Source organism: Pipra filicauda, unplaced genomic scaffold, assembly GCF_003945595.2.
Source record: "Pipra filicauda isolate LSUMZ 115617 unplaced genomic scaffold, ASM394559v2 scaffold141_size4267151_pilon, whole genome shotgun sequence".
Classification (NCBI taxonomy): domain Eukaryota; kingdom Metazoa; phylum Chordata; class Aves; order Passeriformes; family Pipridae; genus Pipra; species Pipra filicauda.
In genome coordinates, this window is record NW_024103896.1 from 1,200,654 (window position 1) to 1,228,028 (window position 27,375).

The 27,375-nt window shown below is 38.4% G+C and overlaps 1 protein-coding gene across 2 annotated transcripts; it reads left to right on the forward strand.

The window, feature by feature from the left end:
* Nucleotides 1-26,463, forward strand: RAB38 (RAB38, member RAS oncogene family). Of its 2 annotated transcripts, XM_027744614.2 has the most exons (4): nucleotides 1-57; nucleotides 9,283-9,466; nucleotides 16,980-17,260; nucleotides 26,237-26,463. In XM_027744614.2, the coding sequence occupies exons 1-4, from the start codon at nucleotides 1-3 to the stop codon at nucleotides 26,387-26,389; spliced, it is 675 nt and encodes a 224-aa protein (XP_027600415.1). In that variant the 3' UTR covers nucleotides 26,390-26,463. The 2 variants fall into 2 exon arrangements, with proteins under 2 accessions (XP_027600415.1, XP_027600416.1); XM_027744615.2 differs by lacking the exon at nucleotides 1-57 and having other exon boundaries at nucleotides 9,121-9,466.
* Nucleotides 26,464-27,375: the final 912 nt, after the last annotated feature.

The following is a 27,375-nucleotide window of genomic DNA, read 5'->3' on the forward strand; positions in this document are numbered from 1 at the left end:
ATGAGTGAGGATGGTGGGCAAGGGGAGAACTCTGGAAGGAGAAGCAGCAAAAGGAGAGCCTGGAAGATGAGGGGAAAGTGATCAAAAGGGCAAAACACAGCAGGGACAGCTGCCCTCAGAGAATAACAAGAATAGGTCTTTTCTTGGTATCACAAGGAGTCTGCATGAAGGTTTCTGAGAGCGGTGAAAGCTCAGAAAGTTGCTCTAAGTAAGAGAAAAGGAATGTGAACCTGTGCTGCAAGGAGATGGTGGGCTCCTCATCCATTATGACCAAAATAACTTAGACCTGTTCCTTAAACTGATTCTATTCCTGAATGTCTTTGTTTTCATTGGTATTAGAAATATTCTTACATGTTAAGAACATCCCCACACATCTGGAAGAAGCTTCAGGTCTTTGTGGGGGACTTCAGTCATCCTGATTATCTGCTGCAGGGACAGCACATCAAGGAACAAGCAACTTGGGAAGTTTCTGGAGTGCATTGATGACAACTTCCTGGCACAGATAAATCAGAAGCTGATGAGGGAAGATGCTGTGTTGGAACATATGCTTAAAAACATGGGAGTACTATTCAGGCATGTGAAAACTGGGTACAACTTTGACTGACAACCGTGACAGGTGGAGTTCAGAATCCTGAGAAGAGGGAAAAAGGCAAAAATCAGGGTTGCAAGCCTTGATTTCAGAAGAGCAGCTTCAGCCGGTTCAGAGATCTGCATGTAAAAATCCTCTGAGAGGGCCTAGACAGAAGAGGGGTCAAGAAGAGTTGATTGATTTTTAAGAATCACTCCCTCCAAGCTCAAGAATGGTTCATCTCAACACATAGGAAATTGAGCAAAGGCAGCAGGAGGCCTGCATGGATGAACAAGATGCTCCTGACGAAACTCAAACATAAAAAAGGAACGCAAAAGAGATGGAAGCAGGGACAGATGACTGGGGATGGATATAAACTCACTGTCTTAGCCTGCAGAGATGCTGCCATAAATGCCAAGGGAGCTGACTGATGTCATTCTGAGACCACTCTGTATTATTTGTGGGAGGTCATGGTGAGCAGGAGAGTTTCCTGAGGACTGAAGAAAGCAAATATTACTGTTATCTTCAAGAAGGAAAAGAAGGAGAGTCCAGGAACTACAGTCTGGTAACCATTACCTGGATCTCAAGATGATGTACAAGGCTTTTGACACTTTCTTCCATAACTTAATACACAAGCTGATGAAGTATGGGCTAAATGAATCAGGAGTGAGGTGGGTTGAAAACTATCTTAACTACCAGGCTCAAAGGGTTGGGATCAGCTGTACAAAGCCTAGCTAGAGGCCAGTGACTAGAGTGGTTCCCCTGGGATCAATACTGGATCCAACACTGTACAACATCTTCATTAATAACCTAGACAAGGGGACAGGCTGTACCCTCAGCAAGTTTGAAGATGATACAAAGTGATTGCTACACCAGATGTGTGGACTGCCATTCAGAGGGACTTTGACAGGTTAGAGAACTGTGCAGAGATGACTCTCACAAAGTTCTGCAAGGGAAAGAGTCAAATCTTGTAGCTGGAGAGGAATAACCCCAAGCATCAGTGCACATTGGGGGCCAGCCAGCTGAAAAGACCTTTGCAGAAAAGGGCCTGGGGGTCATGGTGGAAGCTGAACCTCAGCTTTATAGCAAAGAAGGCAAACATTCTCCTGAATTGTGTTAGGCAGTGTCCCCAAGAGGTTGAGGGAGGTAATCTTTCATCTCTGATTAGCACTGATGAGATATGGCTGAAGTGCTGTGTCCAATGCTGGGCTTTCTGGTACAAGAAATATGGAGAACTGAGTCAAGCAAAGAAATACAAAGATAATTAAGGGCTTGGAACATCAAGGAGAGGCCATGAGAGCTGGGACAGTTCAGCTGGGTGAGGAACATGTTGGACTCAGTTATCTGCAGAAGTAGTTTCCCACCTCAGTGGTTTTGTGATATTTTAAATTACAATGAATACAACTAACAAATTATACTGCTGATGAACTTTTATCAGGTAAAGGTAGCATCTTGTGTTGGTTTGTTCCATGGTTTAAATTTACAGTTTCAAGGGAAATGATTTAAGCCAATGCATGTTAATTTAGGATTTATTCTTACAAATGTTCCTGTACAAGAAGTTGGTTGTTCTGGGTGAGCACCATTAAAGATTGATAGTCTTCAAGAATCAGGCTTAAATCTATATGAATTGGACAAAAGTTTCAGTTTTGAATCACGATGTGATTCAGCCCTGCTCTTAAAGGAAATTTTCCCTGTGAAGGAGAGGGTAGACTGGTCTCTAAGCTCCTGCTACGAGGGTTTCAAACGGACCGTTATGAGAGGGGCATAATACTGATTATCAGTAACATTCTGTCTTAACCTAGACATGCCTACTGTAACAATTTGATTTTCATAATACAAATAATTTTCAGTACCCGAAGACACTTAAAACTGCTTCCCTGTCAGTATGGTCCAGGCTTTGTTGGTAGCTCCATAGTAGCATTCCTGCAATGGGTGTGATGCTTCCATCTGCAGCCTCAGTGAGTGAATCTGAGATACAACTATGTTCCTTTGGAACCAGCACATTTCAGACTAAATCTGTACTGTATGATGCTTTCACTGCTGCCTGGCCTCAGGGATAAGCCATTTTACTGTTTCCAGAGTATTACCTGCTGTTATTAGATTTTACCCTTGGCAGACATTCTGGTCCTTCCCCTTACTGCTTTTCAAGTTGCAGTGTGTTCATGTATTCCCAGGTGACTGCTCAAATACACTTGGTGTAAAATGCAGTGCAACCCATCTAAGATTTTTCTGCAGGCTCCAAAGGATAAATCTTAGCCTGCATTTTATAAGGCTCTGTGGATCTATATAAAAAAAGTCATCCTTGAGAGAGGGAATTACATCAAATTATTATTAATTTTTGAGTCTGATGGAATAGAATCGTGTTTGCATCTGAGCACTGCCTGTGCTCATGCAGGGCTGATGGGTATGGAAGGTATGTTGGAATGTGCAGTAAATAGCCAAGCTGGGACCCTTTATCAGACTAAGAGTTTGTAATTGTGAGAGAGCCACGAACTCTCACTCTTTTAATACAACAATTCATGCACACATGGGCGGTTAACATTTGGAATCTCTTTTCCGGTGTTATACCTTTCTCTCTGTCCTGAGCCCTATCTTTTCTTGAGGACTGGCCTTGTGAGATCTCTAACCATAGAAACAGATCCATTGCCATAAGGGAAAAATTGCACCCTCAGCCAGTAACCCATGCTTGTTTAAGACTGTTGACACATTCTTAAAGGATTAGGTGCCATCCGAAGGGACCTAGACAGGCTTGACAAGTGGGCACATGGGAATCTCATGTGGTTTAACAAGACCAAGTGCTGCACCTGTGTTGGGGCAGCCCCCAGTATCAATACAAGATGGGACATGAACTGATCTGAGAGCAGTCCTGCCAGGAAGGACCTGGGGTTTCTGATGCATGAAAGGCTGGACATGAGCTTTCAATGTGTGCTTGCAGACCGGAAAGCCAACTGCATCCTGGGCTGCATCAAAAGCAGCGTGGCCAGCAGGTCAAGGGAAGTGATTCTGTCCCTGTACTCTGCTCCGGTGAGACTCCATCTGGAGTACTGCATCCATCTCTGGCATCTGCAACATAGGAAGGTGTTAGGATCCAATTATGAAGAGATACCTCTGCCTGAATTAAGGTTCAAACGAGACTATATGCCAAAGTCAATAATATGGATTTTATTTAACACTAAATGTAAGGTAGAGAGATAGAAAGAAATAAGAAGAGAGAGAGAGAGGTGGGTATGAAAGACAGTGAGAGAGACACAGATTAAGTAAAAAGATAAAGATATCACCACCATGTGGATTACGATGCCATCCCATTGGCCCTCTTCTTCTTGTCTTCTCAGGGGTCCCAGAGTGTTCTTCTGGAGGTACCACCTTTATACAGGCCAAGTCCCAGGTATCCACGGGGTGTATATGCCACAACTAGGGCTAGCATGAATATAAACAGTTATTTTCTTTCCCACGGCCTGTACAGTGAAGTTTTGTCCATTGTGCTAATTCCAAACCTTCACCTCTGTTGAGGCCTGGAATTAACACTGTCTCACAGTTTGGCACAGTGGGAACTTTTTGTCCAGATAGGTTACCCAGATCTGCCTTACGAGGCCTGGTATCTTCCTGTTGTTGCCATCTGTACTTAAGTTCCTGTGTAGTGACTTATCTTATGGGAACTTCCTTCTTTGACAGTGTTTAACACCATAACACCATTATGTCCTGACAGAATGGACTGTTGGACCAAGTCCAGAGGAGGGCCACCAAGCTGATCAGAGAGATGTAGTACCTCTCCTATGAGGAAAGGTTGAGAGAATTGGGATTGTTCAGCCCAGAAAAGAGAAGGATTCAGGATGACAAAATTGTGGCCTTCCAGTACCTGAAGGGAACTTACAGGAAAGATGGGGCAAGACTATTAGCAAGAGCACGTAGTTGACAGGACAAGGGGGAACAGATTCAAACCGAAAGAGAGCAGGTTTAGATTAGATATTAGGAAATATTCTTTACTGTGGGAGTGGTGAGGCACTGGAACAGGTTGCCCAGGGAAGCTGTGGATGCCCCATCCCTGAACTGTTCAAGGCCAGGTTTGATGGGGCTCTAAGCAACCCGGTCTAGTGGAAGGTGTCCCTGCCCAGGGCAGGTGGGTTGGAACTAGATGATCTTCAAGGTACCCTTCCAACCCAAACAATTCTATGATTCTATGATATGGGCTGTAAGTGTAAGGTTTTAGAGGTTTTCAAGAAGTGTAGTTCCTGAGACAAAGTGGACACTGCCATGGGCTATTCCTGCCATCCAAACTTTGTTTTATAGGACAGTTGCAGCATAATTCCCAAGAGATAACACTTGAACATCACATTAAATCCATATTGTAATGTTATTGATAGAGTGAATTCAGCCAGGGTATAGACTGAACTTTAAAGAGTGAGAATAATTGAGTGTAGGAGTTATAAATAATTTTAGAATAGTAATATGCCCTCTGACTATAAAAGCTGCCTGGTACTTCTACTGGTTGCATAAACATTTGTTTAGATATTCTTTGAGAGATTTTTCCTGATAAAGTGTATTTTCTGCTGAGTTAATTATAAGTTAAGAAGCTCATAATTTAATCAAAGGAGACCTCTAGCTATGTTTGCTAAGTCAATAACCATTCCATGATGGATATGCTTGAGGAGTCAATAGTAATTTTTAACTGAATGTCTTAATCACAAAAATCACTGGAATGGAAGAAAGGAAAATCCAAATTAATTGTTCTGGTCTAAAAATAAAATTGAGGAAAACATATCATTTTGTTAAAACAACCTCTTTCTCTGTGAGAGATTATTCTTGTCATGATTGACCATTCCCATAATGAAGTCATTGAATATGCTATGACTGAAATGAGGAAGAAAATATATTAATAAAAGATTAGCAGTCTTCTGTGTAGCTAACAATTTAGTATTTATTCCATACCCCAAGATTAATACAGAAGTCTGACAAAAACCTCTGTGTAGAATGTCAATGTTTTGTATTTTTTTTTAAAGTAGGACATAAAATAATCTTCCAATCTATCATATTGGTTTTTATGTATATATATATATGCATACACACAGAGAGATGTGTATTAGCATGTCTCTGGATTATGGTGTCATTTATATCATATTAAGTAAGACCAATATGATGGTGTAGGCCAATCCCTTGAAAACATGCAAAGCTACCAGGTATAACAACAATAGCTGTGATGAGAAAACCTTAGGTAATTAGATGGTAATCTTTTGAGTACATATATCTGAATGTGTTTCCTTTGACAAAAACTATTGCCTTGTAGTTTCAATATCTCAGACAACACTGTCATATTTTAAAGGTATATTGATAACAACTCTGGTGTTCAGGGTTGACATTCTTTTCTGTGGTATATGCCACACAAAGAGGAGTGATAAAATCCAGGATGCAGTTATGCTGTCCTGGATTCCCGTCAATGTAATTACATCTTCAATTTTATCACTTATCTCAGAGAAAAAGATCTCTACAAATGACAGAGAAATAGTGAGGAATTCTTGACAATTATCACTGTAAAATGAGTTTCACTTTTATACAGAGGCCAGCAGAGTCTGTAATGCCTTAATTTGATGTAATGTGTTTAATGTTATTATTTACAATTCCTGCCAATTAAAATAGAATGTTAATAGTGTCTATTAATATTAGTATAGGCATTGAAATGGAGATAGCAGAGCGTTAGATGACACTATTGTGGCAAATAGTATAGTGGATAAGCAGGAAATACAAAAATAAAACAACATAGATATACATTATGTCACGTGGAATTTCAATTATTTTTTACAATTATTTAAAAAAGTTTAAAATGTATGCCTAGCAGAAAAAATACAGACAAGTGAAACATAAACATAAAAATATCAAACAAATTGGTGCCATGCTTACATGCTCTTATTGCCTAGATATAGCTGAAGGACCTGAAGCAGTAGAATAAGGGCTTGGAGACAACATCTGGTTCTCCCAGCCTAATAAGTTGCTTGGAATCAGCTGAGCCCTGCTAACTACTTACCTGTGGATGACAAGTGCAAGCTTTTATGGTTTATCTTAACTATTCTTCAGTATGGTCTCAGCTAAGACACCTCTGCATGCAGGAGATCATTGGGTTGCAGTAACCTGGTTGTGTTCGTGAAGGGATCAGCTGGCATCGCCAAACAAGTCTTGCAGTGATCACGTAAGTCATAACCAGCCCAAATTATCTGCCTTGTCCCATGACGGTGCTGCAGTAATACATCCACACCTCCCTACTCCGGTGCCTTCAGATGACAGAGAAGGCAAACCAGTACAGACACATAGCTCCAAAAAGGTGGAACAAGGCAGGGCTGAGAGCCTCCTCCCACTTTAGGAGCATTTCAGCAGACAGTGTCTATAAAAGCCAACTTACTGTGGAGTTAGGAGATCTGGGTATAGCTTTCACTCAGCAGGATGTTTCAGTCCATACTATAGCTCAGCGAATCCTCCCTCTAACTGCAATGAACTCTCCTACATCCTCCCCTGCTCTGAACACCTCACTGAACATCTCACTGGTAGCTCTACTGCCAACCCAGGGTGACCTTGATTAAGCCTATGAGGAGCTCATTGTACCAGGATGCTGCTGGGGCCAAGAATTTAGCCACGCTCAAAGAAATGGAGACTTAAACAAGTAACACGATTATCCAGAGCTATTATAGCTAATGCTAACAAAAACTTTGGAAGAGAGGTAAAGCCTCATGCTTCTGGGTGTAGGCCAATCTCTAACTACACTTACTAATAGCCTAAGACCCCCAGTTACCTAATACCCACTTTCAGTGACCTTCCCCACACTGTTCTCTGAGCATTAGGCATCATCAAAAAAGGATAAAAGACCAGATGTAATTTAAACCTTATCCAAAACACCAATTTCATAATTTCCTAAATTGCTAAACCCTCTCAGCTTGTTCTTTGTTTAAGCACTAAAATGGAAAAGCTTCAACTTTAGAGGGGAATGGTGAACTCTTAGCAGTGCTTGAGTGTTGCATTCTCTCAGGAAACAGTGGTGCTGTGAAGGCAAGAATTCATGGACCACATGCTACCAGTAGTAACAATAATAGGCTTGAATCATGCACAGATACTAACTGATCGAACTGATTTGCTTCTCAAATTGTAGTCTTTTATGATGTCCATAAAAAAAAAAGGCTAAGCCCTTTAAAATTGTCTCTCCAAACAGGATAAAAATGACAGCTTGTTTTTGGAAAGAAAATTTATCTTATTGAGAAAAAAATCGTCTTATTAAAAATAAAATGTTTCAAGAAAATAAGACATTTTTCTCCTCAAAGTACCTATTTCCATTTTGTGTGTTTGTACATATGTATATATATACATATATACAAACGTTAAAGTTTGAGTTTAAGGACTGATTATAAAAGATTGCATAATATGAGTGTTCTGAATTCTTTTTCTACTAAAATCCAGCTCTTGGATAGATGACAAAATTTTAATGCCATTTCAGTGCACATTTGGATAAGTGCTCCGTCAAAAAATATTTCAGTAAGTGTAAAATGTTTTTTCATGTTATCAAGATCATCAATAAATGTAAAAATCATTCATTGATGAGTTGCACACAATATTAAAATTCTGGGTGTTCTGCTATCAAAGCTGTTAAAAGAATCAAACATTCTAGGCAGTGGGTAGGGGTCTCCACTAGGCTGCCTAGGTAGAATTCACTGTGTTCTTCATTTAAAATACAGGGACAATCATGTCAGTGCAATGATTTACTCAAATGAGTTCGACTGTTTGCAAGTTTGAGATCACTTGTTTTGGAAAACAGAAGACTGTTGAGACTCTGGCATTCATATGCTCTAATGCTGTTACGCTTTCATAACTTCTGATTATCGGAGTCATGGGATAAACCTGGATTTTTTGCATTTTAGAGTCCAGTTGTATGAAAAAAAAACAAAAACATAAGCTGTGTGGCTATGTGCTACATTCAGATTGGATCATGCTTATAGGTATAAACAGGCTATCACAATTATGGTAATGAAATTAAGAAATATGTATCTGCTATAATTAAATTCATACAGCCCTCCTAGTATGGAAACAAGTAAAGATGTTGTATATTGCTATAACCACCACTTCTAGTGGTGTAACTGCATTCACACCGATTTATGTGGAATTAGAACCAAATCACATCTAAAGTTAAAGACACACTGGTTTAATTTTTGCACTTTGATGGCAAGACAAAACTTCTGAAGGGAGATTTCTGTTTTGTTTTGCAGTGACTGGCATCTTAAAGACGCCTGGAAACATGCATAGGGTGATAAATTATCCACAAGGCAGTGACTTAAAAAACGTGTGTAAAACTAGTACACAAGAGAAATACTGTCCTTCTAGCAAGGATCGAAACAGAGAACAGGACTGTTGCATGAATTTTCCTGCAAAGTCTTTAGCAGCCAGACTAATCCCAGACACACCTCGTGCTGACCTTTACACATATATGCACAAACTTTCTGGGAGACTTCCTTTCCCCAGTCTGTCCTTACTTCATCTCCCAGAAGGGCTGCCTGCTGGACTTGGTGATCCTGCTTTCATAGAAAGGGAGAGAGCCTCCACCTACCTTGCTCTCCTTCCTTCCCTCCCCAGTTCCTCACTCCCTCTCTTCCCCTCAGGCTGGCAGGATTCCTCGGGCAGAGCATGCAATCAGTTTGCAGGGAGCAGCCGCAGCCACAGGAAAGATGCAGAAGCACAACCAGAAGGAGCACCTCTACAAGCTGCTGGTGATCGGGGACCTGGGAGTGGGCAAAACCAGCATCATCAAACGTTATGTCCACCAGAACTTCTCCCCCCACTACCGGGCCACCATCGGGGTGGACTTTGCTTTGAAGGTGCTGAACTGGGATGCTGAAACTGTGGTACGGCTCCAGCTCTGGGATATTGCGGGTGAGTACAGAGGAGAACCTTTTGCCACATAGCCCATCCAAAACCAATACAAAATATAGACCCAAATTCATTTGTACTAATCTAAAAGCTGGAAACCACTAGTGGCTATGAAGTGAGGGAGAGCAGATGGAGGACAGAAAACTTTAAGGGCAGATTGACATTTTGAAGTTTCTCTAAAGTCAGCAGACTCCAAACAAGGGGTGTCAGAGTGGAATCTGTGATGTCTGATTTTTGTCCCAAGCCCTTGGACAAATCCAGGGACAAGGCACCTTTCTCCAAGTGCCTCAGTTATTTCCCTGCAGCTGCCGATGTTCAGATTTGTCTCCTTAGACTAATAGAACTCTGTGGCAGGAGAGAGAGTAACAAGTGGAATAGATGAGGGATTCAGTAAAAAGATTAAAAGGATTTTTATATTTTAAAAAGTAAAGAAAAGGTATCACTGAGTTACTTTATCAAAATACTTTCCTCCTTCCTGTCCTTCCTCTACCTCTTACCTTCCCTCCCTTCAGCCCAGTGAAAATAATTCTTAATGTGCTTTGAAAAGAGAAGTGTTTCTGTTTGGCAGTAATCTTCGTTGTTAAAAATATAATTATCATGTTTAATTATCCTTATTCCAACATCAAGAAAAAAAACATAGTTTACCCTGTGCAAGGAGAAAAAAAGTAAAGAAGTCCAGCTATGCCAGCATGCTTACATAATTAAAACACACATAATCTGACATTGTTGCTGTAAGTGCTTCAGAGCTTTTATATTTGGCTTCAAATTAAACCCACAACTTTTTTTTCACCAGCCCCTTCCTGGAAATTAACAATTTTTGTTTCAGTCCACAAAATAAGTTTATCTTAATAGTATATTTCACGTGCTGTAAGTAATCATTTTTCATTCAGTGAATACAGGAATCCAAGTAGAGCTATAACACAATAGATTACAGGGTAAAGGAGGGCATTTAAAAACTCGATTAAATTAAGAAGTTACTTTCATTAAGTAGGAAATAAAGGTGAACTGCTGTTAGGCAGCTGTGCCAGCCTGTGGCCTGAGTTGTGGATTCAGTGATCTAGTCCGGAACAGTACCGAGTAAAACTGGTGAAATGAGAAAATTCTTGACATTCTTATCAGAGGAGGGCGTGCCTTTCTTCTGCACTTAGCTGTCTGATGTCTGAGCTCTGAATTTGGCACCAAGGTACTAAAACTTATGCAACAACACTGCTTTATGCAAAACATGTATAAACTCAGCTTTTGTACACATCATTATAATCTTGGGGGTTTATGATGTCAAATACATATATGCTCAGTTTTATTTATTAAAAGTTGGAATAATGGGGAAAACATTTTTATTGCTTACTTGTGACTGACTATAACAACAAACACATACACTACCAGCAAAACTTTTCTGCATGAGAAAAAGCATTTAACAATAAATTCTGAATGCATGAGGGACTTAAAGAATGTATTTTGCATGCCTTGTTTCAGAGATTTATTACACTACTAATCATGTGCTGGCGGATCATATGATGTAGCTTTCAGTCAGGCTGCAGAAGCAATTACACCTAGTTGTAGTACTGAATGACTAGCATGCTTTCTGAGTTATCACACATGACAGAGAGAATTACAGTATCTTACTAAATTTCATATGAATTGCCCAATTCAAAGCATCACTGTGAAGGTCAAGACAGTGATCAGTAATAAAAAGAGTTACTGTCTCAGTTTTAATGACTTTTGTGTACAGAGCTTTAGCTGTTGCTGGCTGTACATAGAAAGTAAGTTCTGTAAGCAATACACTGAATTCAGATCATTGTGGTGGAGGTATAGAAGTTATCACAAATAAGGCATCTGGCTGATGAGAAAAAAAGTGGTTTTAAAATGAAAGAGAAGTAAAACTGGTTGGAAATATGAACAGAATGGAAGTGGTTTTTTCCCGGCTGTGGCTAGTCATGTATCACCATTTGCAAAACACAAATATTCAATGACAAGAGCAAGGAAAATAAAATCTGTGGTCTCAGAACATCCTCTATCTTCTGGTAGAATCTCTGTTATTAGGTCATGTTTAGCTTTGGACATAAAGAAATAAATTTTGGGCCTCTGACCAAGCTGAAAGATGTTGGCTTAGCATTCAGGACATCTTGGACTGAAGCAAATGCTGCAAATATATCAATAATATTTCAAATCAGTATTTTTATATAAATATGTATTTATATATGTATGTATATAGAGATATCAGGTACCATTTTAGCTCTTATATCTTCTTTCCCCCTCCATTATACAACCAGTGAACTTAGTACCAAGCCTATCTGTACTCTTCCTTGCATTTCACACTGCGGATCAGTGGGTAGTAAATTGTTTAACAATCTAGAAGTAATTTTCTCAAAAGTGTTTTGAGTAAAAGCAGTGTTAAGCTTATATACATTATTAGTAGGATTTATATACATGCTGACTTCATTGGAGGAGTGACTTATTCCAGCTGTGGTAGGGCCAAGCAGTTTACCCTGGTTTACCCTTATCATGCACAAGAAGAAAAAGCAAATTTGGTTCATCCATCTGGTGCCATTTAATTTCATAATTAAATGTATTTCATGTATCTGTAATATATTTTTTTGTATTTTTAATTTGGTAAACAAAACTATAATAAGATCTAATAGTTAAATGCTGAAACTACGTTTATTTGGATAAGAGAGAAATGCTGAACAACAAGGACAACTAAGCATTAGAAAAATTAATTCAGGGATAAGGTAGGCTTTTCATCACATATTGTTACATTAAGACAGGGGTTTTAACATATAATATATTCCTTAAACTATGGGTGTTAGGCAGGAATAATTGGACTAAACTCCAAGGTTTATGATGTTATGGTGTCATGATGTCTGTAACAAGACACTGTCATTAAAATCTATTAATTTATATCTGATTCAGTAAAGTGCCAAAGTTTGAAGTGACTCAATTTTTACTGTTGTGTGTGAGAGGAGATATACATGATAAAATTCTCTTTGTCTTTAATTTCCCCACAACAATTCCATTTTATTTCATTGAATGTCCCAAATGAACAGTTTTGGTGTTCTGTTGAAGTGTGCCATCACCTCTACTGCTTTGTCATACAACTTTATATCTTGGTCCTCAGTCAATTTCTGTCTTTGTTTCCTTATCTTTTCTGTTGCCTCTGTGTGAGTATCCTCTACATTTGTAACAGATCGTTATAAGGAAAGCTTTAAAAGAAACTAAATAGTACTTTGCACAAGTCTGCTGTGGATGCAGGTCTGCAGATCAGGCTGTCACACTGCTGAAGAAAACAGCTATTGCAGACAGCAAATCTGGATTTATCAGTAAGGCTGCTCTCCATGCTACTGTCTGTGTTTCGTGCCCACACAGCCTGGAGATTTCTCTGAGGACCAGCTTTAGGTGCAGATTAACTGCAGGGAGCAGCTCTTAGTACAGTGGGGAGAAGAGCAGCACATCAGAGCCTTCCCTGCTCCTTTTCCACAGCCGTTTCAATATCCACATTATCAGTCCTGTTGCGTATGTGTGGGCTGGATTATTCATTGCTGCCAAAAATATGTTGATTTGATTTTAGAAGGCTGGTTCTCATCTCATAAGGATTTGGACCAGTACTTTGGAGACAATACCAGTGGGGAAAGAACAGCTTTACTTCCTTTCCTTGCCACTTTGACCTTCAGAAACAGCAGTCTTTGCACAGATATAGGCAAGTGTCTCTGCAGTTGTAAAATTTTTAAGATTGTTATGCTGCAAAAGTAGTAAGCACTGTTCACTAATGCCAGGCATAGCACATCCTCAGCATTTCAGGTTTTTAGTGGCTGCTAAGCATTGCAGTACATATGCATAAATAAGATAGTCATGGTGATTTCAAGGCTAAGTTACCTTGAAATTGCTGTTCTGCAAACATAAATAAGTCCCTTGCTGTGAGGGTTTTATTTCATTATAGATTTTTAGTGGGATCCATGGGCCAGATCCTGCAACTGCCTGCTTTTCCGCATTCTGGGGTGGTGAACATCACCTCAGGACTTGCTTGAGTTTCAATCCATAAAGATGATGATTTGAATTCAAGTATGAATATTCTGAAAGTGCTCTGAAGTGAAAGGTAAAAAGCGTTTAAATCTTCTCCACAATTTCCAGCTTCTCAGTTTTAGCTAGAGGCTCTCGGTAAAGCATGGTGGTTCCCAAAAGTATTTGTTTCTCAGGATGAGGGACAGTGGGAAGAAGTAAAACCCATTGTAAAACTTGGCATTAGGCAGTTTTAATCAACTTTTAACTTACGCTATATTTCAGATGCTGTGGGCAAGATAGTGGAAATTATCTGAATTTTAGTACTTTAACATTAGTTTTTATAACTTTATCAGAGATTATGGTGGTTAGTGAAAACTGTAGATTTCTATACAAATTTATGTGGGGTGCATTTTTATAAACTATGAAAATTCAGCTATTGATTGCTTTAAGCAGTCAACCTTTCCCTGCTGCAGAGATGCTTCTGAGATTAGAATAAATGTGCAGACCAGCTGACCCTCAGACAGGAAGTTCTTCCCTTTAATAGAAATCTTGTTGTTTTGTCACCTTGGTCTCACTCGGTTCCCTTCAAAGTGGGGTAGGATTCATCTGTTTAAAAATTAGACATCTCATCTCACTTCATGGCCACAAAGGGACCCTAATCTTAGATACTCCCAGCTAATTTTTTTTAATTTTAAATTAGGACTGATAAATCCCAACACAGAGCACCATCTCAATGGCCAAAGGCCGTTGGACTTGTGGGGTTTGATGCCAGATGACAGTGGCCTTGCAAGGGATGAAGTAAAGTACAACGGGCCAGATCAAACAAACATTTCACAAGTTTCTGACCCTTCAAGTGAAAAGCAAAACCCATCTCCCCCAGTCCCTCTTACAATAAAGCAGATTCTCATGTTCAAGGCTGCCTGCAAGATACCACTGAATACCTAATGGTTAATCTATTTTCTAGCCTAATTATGCCATTGTGTAGCTGAAAACTCAAGGCCAGATTCTGACATCTTTAATACATCAAACGGTGTCTATTTTTGTAAGTAATTCTGATAAATGAAAAAGTTTTAGGAACCTTATCTGTTAATATAGGATTTTGTTCACATAAGGGAGAATCTATGGAAGAAAGAGTCCTTCTGTATCCTTAGACACATTATTTAGCTCTCCAAGTACAATGCAAATACTAGAGATCATTTTTCTACAATATTAGTTAAATAAAAGTGATTATGCAAATGGCATAAAAATGAAACTCCTTGTAATAAACCACCTCTTTTCCATTCAAAGTTGCCTAATGTGTTTCTGTCAAGTATATTCCTGTATTCATTGTACCTAATCAGGAAAAAGACCACTTCAAAAAGAGTTTAGGAACTTTATCCAGCCAGCATCCTCATTCTTTCTTTGAAGTGATTGATGATGAATACTGGTGATCCCTATCCTCCTGCATAAAGCTGATTTTACAAACATGGTGGCTTTTCTATGCAGCAAAAATCCTGTGTATCTGCAAAAGAAGCTGGAAGCAAGAGGAGAGATCAGTGTCTTACAATTTGTCAGAACTATTCGGGCCAATACTGGGCAAAAGATCACAAGAGACTTTTGTTTCTCTAGTAACTTTATTCATGCTGGATGATTTTATGCTGCAAATGAATAATGTAGTTCATGTTCTATGACACCTATTCTAGAGATCTGTGTCCCAATAAATATGTGTGAGGCCCAGGTTTAGCTGCTCTAATATTATCTACAGTGCAAGCATCTCAAGAACTTTGCATGAGAAGTACAAACTATCACTGAAATAAAATATCCCTCAAAAAATTAATTGCATATGTTGCTGCTTGCCTCACTTCTAAGTTTCTAATCAGACTTTGACTTTTGTTTGAAGGCACCTTCTTGCAGATGAGAAAAAAAATTGCTCAACAAGGAGATTATTGAATAGCACATGACTTAGCCATTCATCTGGTTAGCCCATTGATAGGAATCATAAGACATTTTAACAAGACCTAGCCATAAGAAATTTTTAATATGACCTCTTACTTCCCCAAAATAATCTACTTCTATCTTACTTTATCAATGGGATGCAGCGTAGGTTTAAGGTAAAAAAAATCTAACATGAATTTAGAGAAGACAGACTTCCTCTTTGGTTTCTGTATCATGTGAATTACTTTCTCCTCGCTGCCACAGTGCTTAAAACCAAAGATAAACATCACAAACTGATGGTGTTGACCCTATAAGTGGGTTCAATGCTATTTCCATTAAATGAAACTGCATGGACTAGAAACCCAGCAATCGGCACTTTTCCCCTTCTCAGCCCAGCCTTACATTTGACAGCATGATTTCCATCAGATAAAATCTTCACAGGTAAGCTTCGTAAGGTCAGACTTCTTGTCTTCCTATCCTACTCAAAATTACTCACATTGAGAAAATAAGGTTAGAAACAGGTTTCCATTAAATGTTTCTATTTTCATAGCACTTTTCTCCAGCAATGGAAGCATATACAAGAGTTGCCTTTCTTAAAGACTGCTATCATTGTGAAACATCTCAGGAGTTTATAATTCTTTTTTTTGGATCACAGCTCAGCAATAGACATTAGTGGAAATTCTATTTTTTATTTTCAAGAAAAAATCTGTGCAATTTATTTTTTCAAAGTTCTCATGAAAACAGCAGATATATTAACAAACCCACAGCTGATCAACATACCACATCCTGATGTCAAGTGTGTTAATTTTCATACTGTTAATGATATAAAATTACAGATATTTACAAATGTCCATGTTTGTATATGATAATATATTGCTAGCTCACAAAAATACTGTAAATAACTTCCCAGAAAACACTTTGAATTCAGCAAATAAAACCATAAAACTTCAGATTTTTTCTCCTCCCAGACCTTTTCACTGGAGCAATACAGTTCTTCATATTGCTACTGCTGTACTATTTCTTAGAACACTTTCCATGTTTATAAGGTTTTAAATTCACCTTCCTCACCTCTGTGTTTTAGTTTACTTATAACACTAAATTTGTAAGGACTCTAATGCCTGGTTACTGCTGGTTATTATAACTTGCACTAGGATCCCCTTTATGCATGACCAGTCCAGTTGCATTAGATATTTCACACAAAATACCATAGTTTCAAGGAGTTTCTGATCTGGTATCTAGATTTTTTATGACTCTTGTTTAAAGTCCTATGATGTACACCAAGACCCTTGGTACTGTCCACAGACCAAGAAATCTGGCAGCCTAATAAGACCTAACACTGGAGTTCAAGCTTGTCATAAAGTTAGTAAATTTCCTTGGATGTTTGCCTGAAAATTCCTTTTTCATGCAATACTCTCCTGCATTTTCATGCAAATTAGTCTAGCATAGTACTTGCTATTATTTAGACAAAGAGTAGTTTCCCAGAGACTTATGAAATGAAGTCCTGCCTTCACCAATGTTCTCTTAGAAAACTTGCTATGTGAAATACTGATCTAACTTGGAAGCACTAATTTTTAAAATTTTCTCCCTCCTAATTTCTTCATCACAGGACAGGAAAGATTTGGAAACATGACCAGGGTATATTACAGAGAGGCCATGGGGGCATTTATTGTCTTTGATGTTACAAGACCCGCAACGTTTGAAGCAGTGACAAAATGGAAAGAGGATTTGGACTCTAAGTTGGTTCTTCCAAATGGCAAACCTGTGCCAACAGTCCTATTAGCAAACAAATGCGACCAGGGAATAGATGTTCTTATGAACAACGGCATCAAGATGGATCAGTTCTGCAAAGAGAATGGGTTCGTGGGCTGGTTTGAAACATCGGCCAAGGTAATGTTTCCATTTCTTCTTAAATATTTCTAAGTACAGAGAAATCAGTTTCCTGAAATAGTTCATTCGATCTAAATGCACACCTTGCAAAGCTCTTCTCTTGGTGGAATTAATTAAACTTGTACTTGAACTTGTAAATTTTTTCATTTCTATTTCTTTTAGGCGTTTTGTTGCAAAGCAAATTATGTGCAACATTCTGAAATATAGATACTCTAATATGATATGCCACCAGTAAACTATGTAACCAGTCAACAGCTTATTGTGTAATAGCCTGGGGAGAAAGATGACCTTAGGCAAGGCATAAAAGCTACATCCTATGAATGATACGAGGATGTTTTCTACAATTTTTAACATTGAATATTATCTCTAAGTAATTATATAACCACTTTAGTTGAGAAATGCTGATTTGAGACAATAGTTTTATTGTCTTAGATTCCAGAAATAAAGTCAGTCTATTGTAGTGCTTGTACAATGTTTACTTCTATAAGCCTTCATTCTCAAAAGCCTTTTTAAAAAAATCACATATCTGGAGTGGAAGGAAATACCAGTCGTTCAAGTGCTGAATGAGCTACTCTAAAGTTCAATTCTTTGCCTTGGTACAGATTTCCTGAGTGCCTGGAAAATTGAGATCAAAATCACAAAGGGCACTGGGACTTTCAGATTATAAAGGCCCAAGGTACAGTGGTGCTGTGTATCAGTTTGAGATTTCTCAAATAATCTCAGTGCATGGAAGATTTGGAGAGCTGGCATTTGAAATATTGATTAGAACACAACAATTCAACGGATATTATGTTGATTGTATGCTCCTATTATGAAAGCTGGAACTTTTGGATGTTTAAAATGAAAGCAGTTTGGTTCTGATTTGACCTAGATTGTTGGTAGACTGAATGTCAAAATGCTCCGTTTGATTTTTTAATTTCTTTTATGCACTTTACGTAGGTTACTTAAGGATCTTTAGAGTGTATATTTGTATTTTTGTATTTTTGTATTTTTGTATTTTACTTTTCTAGTCTTGACACCTCCTTTAAGCATTAATATTTAAAAGATGTTTCACTTGTAATCAGCAGAAGTAACAGCAGGTGAATAGCGGCTTGTCCTAGACTGCCTCAAGCATTGCATGAATTCTGGGCTAAGATTGCAAAGTCATGAAGCTTGTTACTGCTCTTTGGCCTGTAAGAAAGGAATTTGTACCATGAATTCCATACATCAGTCCTCAGCAAACATTTGTCCACCTCTTAAAAAGGACAACAGCATTTATTGTGCCAAGGGTCATTGCAGGTCATGACAGAGAATGAATGTACAAACAATTTCAAAGGTCACAGAGAGGTTTGACTATGATGATGGAGCCAGACTGGGGCAGAACTGTGGAAGTATAAAGGACGTATAAAGGATATATAAATTTTAAAAAAGTCACAATAGAGGATAAGTTTTCAAAGTTTCTCTAAGCCACATAGAATTAAGATTTGGAGTGATTTTAAACATGGGAAATATCTAGATTCTTCTTACTTTATTTAACTCAGAAACCCAAGCAGTCCTCAGATTGCCAGTGCAATCACGCAGGAATAGCAAGAAAGCCAGTTATGACAAGATTGGTCTTCAAAATCCACTGTGAAGAGAGCAGTGAGAGTTGAGGACACATGACTTATCAGACTCTTCTCTGCTGCTATAGACCAGAGGCTAGGATCTGTTATTCTGCAACCCCCACACCTGATTTCTACTCAGAATTGGAGTCTCCTGACTTTAAAATTACACAAAGAGTAATTCCAGTAAAGATGGTAGAATCACATCATTTAGGTTAATCTAGATCAGAATAATATCCCCACTTGGTCTAAGTTCTGAACTAAAACCTACACTTTCTTTCCTAAACAAAACTTATTATTACTGCTATTTTAAAATACTGGATGTTATACATACCTGGTATTTTTTCATCCTAGGGCATATTAAATAATTGAACTTGGGTCTTGGGAAAATAAATATCTAACTATGTTTGCTAAAGAGAATAGAAACTGTTTGGAAGCGGAGTAACATGGACAGAGAAGTCATCATCCTGCAGCTAGCAGTTTTAGCAGTTCAGATAAGTAATAACTCTCTCTCTGTTGTTGAAATAATTAGATCTCTGGAGATTTTCCAGAGACATACTTGGAAACTTTATAGCCTTCAGAGTAAACTGAATATGATTTATGCATTTTGGAAAAAGAAAGGTGATTCCTTATAAAAAATAACATCATTCTGGTTGCCTTGCAGAAAGCAACATGCTACCTATGTATCTACCATATTTCAAGCTGTCAATGGTTTAAGTTTTTGTCTGTAGCATTGCCATATTACACCAAAAAAAAAAAAAGAAAAATAAATCACTCTATTATTCCCTAGTGCTATTTTTCACAAGTTAACAACTCCAATATAAAACATCTGAGCCACCTCATACATTCTCATGTATTAGTTTTGATTCTTACATTAATCTGAAGGAAATACTCAGCCTGTTCCAATCTTCTGCTCCCTATAAAGGTAGAAGAATTTGGATAATTTACCATGTAAGAAGGGCCTTATTGGGCAACAACACCACACAGTATAGTCACAAGTTACACTACTGCCACATATCTGATGGTGAGCCTGATCTCTTTTATGCATTCATATTTACTTCACTTATACTGATTGCAATCTGAAAGGCACATCCCCAGATAGTGACAAAATAACCCTTTATATTAAATTCTTTAATAAATTTCACGACCACAAGTATTGTGAAACATTCATTCTTTTAAAGGAAGGAAATGTCTCCTTCCTGTCACACATTTAATTATCCAGCACATGGCCAGAGCAGCTGAGAGCTCCATTCATGTTTCCAAGCTTTTAAACTGTTTTCACCACCATTCCTAGTTCAAAGAGGTGAGCTTTGACTTGGATTAGAAAAGGAGCAATTGCAAGCTTATTATCACTTTATAATGAAAATGGAACTTGTACAAGAAAACAGACAAGTCAGGCAAAACTAAATGTGCTTGAAAGTACCTAATTCACACATAACTTGAAATACCTTGCAACTGGTAATGGCTGTGCTGTGATTATGCCTGACTTCCTCTTTTCCCTGCTGTAATTCTGCTGTCAGTAATACAGAATTAGACAAAAAGACACTCATGTTTTATCCAAATTGCCCAGAAAGGATGGTAGCTATGCTTTTCAGATCATTACCAAACTATATACCAAGTTCCTTCTCTGCTGAGCATTATGGCCTGGAGACTGATGAGCAGTCTGAGTCTCTGGCCTATTTGGACATGTCCTATTTGGACTAGCAAGAAGTTATAGAATCTTTCATCCTTTCAGAAATATGTCCTTTCTCCAGCTTTTGTTTGACAGACAGTCCACAGTGTGTCATCATAGAATCAGAATGATTGGGGTTGGAAGGGACCTTAAAGATCATCTAGTTCCAAGCCCCCATAGGGCCCAAATGCTGGACTAGCAATCAGAAGTCCTCTTTGCCACTGATCTGCTGCATTATCTTCAGAAAGTCACTCTCTCCTCTGATCCAGCCTTTTCTTTCGCAAAGCAAGGACAATAATTCTGCTCATCTTACCAGTGAGCTCTGTGAACAAACCAAGCTCTACTAACCCTTGTTTAAATCACAAATTCTTTAGCTCTCCTGACTGGACAATTATTATGAAAGATGGAAAAAGCAAGCTATGCAGTAGACTTGCAGAGGAACAGGATAAGTAGTTTTGATTTCCATAAAGAAAAACAAGATTTGGACATGTATTTGAATTAGGCTGACACACTACAGCTAGTTTGCTGATCTGGTAACTGAAAACAAAGCAACCCATTTGAGACTGCCAGATCCGGTTAGGGATGTGTGGCTCCTACATTGTTCTTTTAATTCACTCAAAATACAGTCTAACCAATATCACCACACAGAGTCTTAGAAAATATTTCAGCTTCTGCCATAAAGCAAAAAATGAAGCTGACACTTAAGGCAAAAGCTTTCAGTTCAGTTGCTCTGTGCAGAATCCTCTGCAGAGTTTCTTTCCTGTAACTAAAATGAGTTGATTCAGATTATCCTATGGGTATTAGAGCTGTTCTGAAGCTCTCTGGATCACTTTTATGAAATACATTATTTAGTGCTGTCCCAAAACTGGAAATTCATAGAATCACAAAATTGTTGAGATCAGAAGATAATTTACTGAAATAATTTTGTTGCAGAATACTCAACCAGGCATAAGAATTCAATCACAGAAATGATCTTGTTCTCAGAGTGGCAGTCACAGCAGTTCATGTTCACGCATCTGAATGGCTTTTAACTTGTACAGTTGTTTTTCCCTAGAAATAAAACCACAGCAACATGGCACACCACCTTAATAAGGCTCTGTTCATAGTGTTTTCCCAAGTGCTCTGCTAAGGGAGAGTGTGGAGCTGTTCCCTCACACTGCTAGCTCCAGGGGAGTGCAGGTTAAAACATCTTGAAAGTCTACTCCCAGATTTTACTGTATTATGGAAATAAAATGTGGAAGCTATGTGCTTCTCACTAGGCTCCCATCTAATACCTGAATATTTCACAATTTGTAAATGTTTACTTATGGGAAGTAATTTTTTTCCAACTCCACTAGTAGTCTAAGATCATGTCTCTAAGTGGTGCTGATTCAGATCTCCCCAAGTGCCCTGGTTAGGTAGCTATGCCTGCATACACGTTGTTCTTCACCCTGACTTTTAAGGTAAGACTCTGAAACATCAGATTCAGTCAGATGAAGAAACTACCAATGTAAAAAGGGAGAAGCTTTATACTAGGAAACAAGCAGTCAGCCAAATCTAAGATATCTACATGGCAAAGAAAGAAAAATTTCATCTGAAAGTGAGACAAAATTAGAAAAGACCTTGCCTTTTTTCTTCTGTAAAGAGCTAAAAGCCAGTCTAATCTGCAGGGGTTTATTTCATATATTAAAATGGAATGCCCTAAATGTTGAAGTTCTTCATCTGCAGTAGAGATGGCAGATAAAGGGGAAGACAATACAGAATGCTAAGAAGTTTGCTGAGCTTGTGTACTGCTTTGAGTCACATTTGATAATGTATTTATTTCCCCTTCAGTTGATTGTTGCTTGCAAGACTACAAAATTATTTCCCATAGAAATAGGTTTTAAATAATGCAACTCTCTTTCCCAGCTATCCTTTCCATAAACTACCCTTTGAAAAGATATATTTGCATGAGATCGATCTACAAGGCAAACTGTAATTTTGTTTGTGTCTTCCAGTGTTCCTTTCTGGCTTTCCAAGATTGGTCAGTTATTTTCTTTGCCTTTTTTTGTTTGGTAATTTTACCCTTTGTTTAGAATAAAGAGTAATATGTGCTGATATTCACTTTGCATTCCTTCTTGATTTGGTCAAGAGAAAGACAGACATCATCACAGGAGCTGAGTTCAGGTCTTTGCTCTGGCAGATATTGTCAGGTTGGTGCAGGGTGAGTCACTTAGGGCTGGATTCACAACTCAGCTCTTGCATCACTGACTGTGATACTGTCTTTCAGATGCTGGGGCTTGCTGAGGCACATAGAAATTGGCAAGACACCTCAGGGGACAGGGCAAGGGGAGATTGTGAATCCCTCAGAGATTATAAAATCCCTCAGGAAGGGATTTATAAAGGCTAGCATGTCAAATAGCAATGTCAATATGAGAAGCAGACACAAAAACAGGAAGAGAAGACTGAAAGACACCCATAATATGGGCAAGATCCTTCATTGTTGGTCTTGCAGTAAAACCTCTCCCATGAGCCTTGGGAAAGAAAAGTGTTGCATTCCTACCTTACCATATGAAGACTTCATACTATGCCATCTCCCGCTTTCCAACTAGTCTCTGTGTGCTGGTTTCGTGTAGTTTCCTCTGTTCATGGCTCTGCTTTTCTCACTATTTGATAAATGGCCTTAGCAGCACTTCCCTGTCACAGAAGGATGCTGGGCAGGTAAACACATCAAACATGCAGTGCTGAGTAATACCATCCTTTAAAGTAATATAGGGAGACAGAGCTTTCCCTGTGTTTGGAGAACTGTGAAGGTACAAGTGACGTCAGAGGAGGCTGGAAAACAAGCACTACAGGTGCATCTAGTACTGTGTCAAGAGCTTGATAATTCCTGGACATCTTGCTGTTCAGAAGTAGCTCCACAGTAGCAGGAAGAGTAGGCCTCTCAGTATAACCTGGAGGGGAGGGGAGCAGAGGGGAGGGGAGGGAACGGAGGGGAGGGGAGAGGGACAGGGAGAGGGAGAAGGAGAAGGAGAGGAGAAAGAAAAAAGCCTCAACTTCGTCAATCATCACAATTCCTGTGGTGTTCTTTTGTAGAATGAAAGCCACAGGGGAGATGACAGTTAAGGCATTTCAACATAGGACCCACTGAAAGACATCATTTTACTCTGCTGTCTCAACTATATTTTCTTTCTTTTTTTAAAAAATAATTTTATCTTTTAAGTGTAATTGAGGCTTTCAATACCTTTAGTAGGGTGTCTGTGATTATTCCTCTCTGTCCAATCTTACTCTGATTGTTGTTTTCTTTGTATTTGTTGAACGGATTTTCACCTTCTCCTTTTTCTCTTTCCTCTCCTTGATTGCCTTTCAACACCTCATGCTCTCTAAAATCACCAGGTCTCTGGATGTCTGTGTTTGGATAGCAGATCACCTTCTACTGTTTTCAGCTGCTTCACTGCCTAGCAGAATATTGATTTTTCTTTTGCAAAACACACTATAGGAGGAGAGGTGCAGAAATCAATATTCCATTAGTCAGACTCAAATACAGTAATATCTGATCTGCAGACCTAGGACACCATAGGATTAGGGTTGTAACAAAAGGCAATAGTGGCATCAGAAAGGAAGCAGTCAAGTAATAAAGCTGGGACAGTAGGAGTTGCTTTGTTGGCATGAGCATAGGCTCCTTGCAGCTAGTAACTTAACATGTCACTTCTCATCTGTACCATAAACCAGTTGTCATCCGAACCATAGGAGAAGGCTGGAGCTAGCCATAAAACTGAGGAATGTCCATCTATACCCATTTTATGCTTTTGTGGGCTTGGTTCTTCCCCTTTCCCAATGCCTGTAAGATGATAGTCTCTGACAAAGAAGGTTTCTTTTGATACATCTGAACATTAATCAATTTGGGCAGAATCTCAGATAGTCCCTAAGACTATTGAATAAGTGTGTGCCATTCCAAGACAGAAGCAGCACATGGGTAAATGAGATGCTTATCAATCCATTAATAAAGGTAAACACAATGCAAAAGATTTTTACATTTCTCATTTTGTTCATTTAGCAATCCTGTTTTGGCTTCAGCTTTCTAAGCGGTATTGAGAGATATTTTCATTGTCTATTTTTTTCTATTAAAATTTCACAGTGATCTGAAAAAGGCTTTTGGTGCATGCTTGAGGAATTTTCTTGTCTGGTCTAAGAGAGCCATGTGATACAGCAGCATTTTAACATCTCAGTACAGAGCCGGTTCCCAGCTCCATATTACTTTCTAGGGATTACTATATTCATAACTTGTCTAAAGATTTGGGGTTTTACAACCAACTGATATCCTTTACAGATAAAATATTTAAATTCACTTATGTAGTTCAAGAAACCTGTGAAATCTTGGCACTAATTTACATTTTCAGTTAGATCCACAGATTTCAGCTGTGGTGCAAAAGGATGGTCAATGAAGTTTGTGAAGCTTTGCCATTGATTTCAAGGGGATTAGATAAAGTCATCTTCACATAATCCATTCCTTTAGCTTTTGATCTTCACATAAATGCCCCTTCTCTAGATTATGGCCTCACTGCAACAGGCTCCAGATTACCTTCCAGAGGAACCTTCCAACCCAAATTCTTCAATGATTCAATGATTCAGCTTGAAAACCTAGGTAATCTTAGGTTGCAAATCAAACCTTACACTTATTGAGCAGGAGTTGTGTGTGCCTCTACACAATTATATACATATGTGTTCAAATGCATTTCTATATGTATGTATGTGGGTGGGGGTGTGATACAATTTTCTAGAAGACTGAAGCTACAGTGAAGTTTCCATCTCCTGTCATATAAAGTAAGTAATCAATGCCAGTAGATTACTGGCAGTAGATTGCTCTTAGAGTAGAAGTGTGTTTTTTACACCAGAAAGCCTGACTTTTCATTCCAAACATATTGGAGGCTGTCATAAAAAAAATCCTTTCACAATATGATTGCTTATTTTCTGTGCTGTGCTGAGCTGTGTCTCACTGATCGGGCTGTTTCAGCTTTACTTATTCTACAGAGTGAGGGTTGCTAGAAGTTAAATGCTGTTGATGCATATGTAGGAGAAGGTGTGCTTTAGCTTTGATTCTAAACCTTTAGAGTGAGGGTTTCTTTCCTACAAATGTAACCAGTGGTGACATATTTCTTCTGAAGTAGTGCATTGGTGATAAGTCACCCTCAAAAGGAAATAAAGGAGGAGTCGAAATGATACAGAACTTGTTTTACTATTTTGTGAGTAACTTGAGATTGTATTGTTTGTTCAATGAATCTAGTTCATCACAGGTTTCATTTTAAGCACTGTATACAGAAATCTTCTTGAAAATGTGGAAAAGGCTTTAAAAAATGTTATTGATGGCTGTAATTACTGATAGGTAATTAATCAAAAATCAGAGTAACTATTATTCAAGCAGTGAAATATATGCTCTGGAGCTTTACTTCAGGCATCTGTCTTCAACACCCCTCTGGCATTTGTTTTTTTAATTTATTGAAGCAATCCAATCACCAAGAGATTGAGGTAATTTAAAGTCAGCTCTGTGTACAATTGAAAGGAGATATGAATTATAATAGATATAAAACTTAACTAACTTCAAAACTCCAGTAAGCATTATTTAATACAGTCAATTTTTGAAAGCTGTTTATTAAGGAAAGTAAACTTTTGATGTTAGCTGCAGAAAAGTTTAATTATGCACAGGAAATATGCAGCATGGTTTAATTAATATTGACTAATCAACCTCTCTTTCTCTTTCACTTGCAGGAAAATATAAACATCAATGAAGCTTCCAGATGCTTGGTGAAACACATAATTGCTAGTGAGAGTGATCCAGTTCAGTCTGTTGAACCAGATATTATAAAACCACACTTGAATTCCTCCAAGATTGTCAGTTGTTCATCTTGCTTTAAATCCTAAGAGACTTCCAGACTATTACAAAAGCTGAACAACTATGATTCACAATTTATACTTTATCGAACATACCCGGCTGCCCAGATTGTCCCTAAGCAGATTGCTGTTTTCTCAAAAATACATTTAAATTTTTCCTTTATTTTTTTTCAGCTAAAACTTATTATGAGCTGTTCATTGATAGCAACTATTCAAAACTCTCTTTGACTATTGGTCAAAAAAAGACTCATGGTGATGACTGTGTTTTCCAATTTGATTAGCACCACCAGTGATATCAAAACTTATTTCTTCACCATGTGGTTTCTGAAAGCTCTTATTTGTGATGTGACTGCAGCAATATGCTAGTTGTCCATTGGTTTTCCAGCTTGTCTTCTCAATACTTTCACCAGGTAAACATCACCATTACACTTTGTCACCCCTCAAACTTGAATGATCTTGTTTCATATAAGATGATGATTACTATGGGAATTTAACTGTTCAGAAAGACAAAACAAGAATGCTTACAGCGAAATCTTCCCATTGCAAGTTCAGTCTCCTGGGTGGAGTGGCAGGGCTGAACGTGAAGCAACATTTCATGTCATTTAGTTCTCCAGAAGATCTGAGCTTCTAAAATTGAACCCTGATGTATTATCAACTCTCTCTTTCTGAGGAGTTACATTCTCATGGTTGATAATATTGTTTGAGATGAAGCAAAATTGAACAAGTCAAGGGTGAGGGGTGACAAGGCAGGTAATCAGGGGTACAGTCTCATAGGTGAAGCAGCTCAGGGTTTTCAGAAAAATTACCTATTTTACAAAGCCAGCATTTCCTCTGAAAAGCCCGCATTGATTTTGTCTCTACCTCTCCATCCTTCATGCCAGAGATATCCCTGTGTGTTCAAACTGTGTATATTCTGTAAGTCCTCGAATGCATTCCTCCATTATGTTGATGTTAATGGGAAAATTCACTAACTGCACTGTAACATAACAGCAGAACTTTTCAAGCATCCATCTATG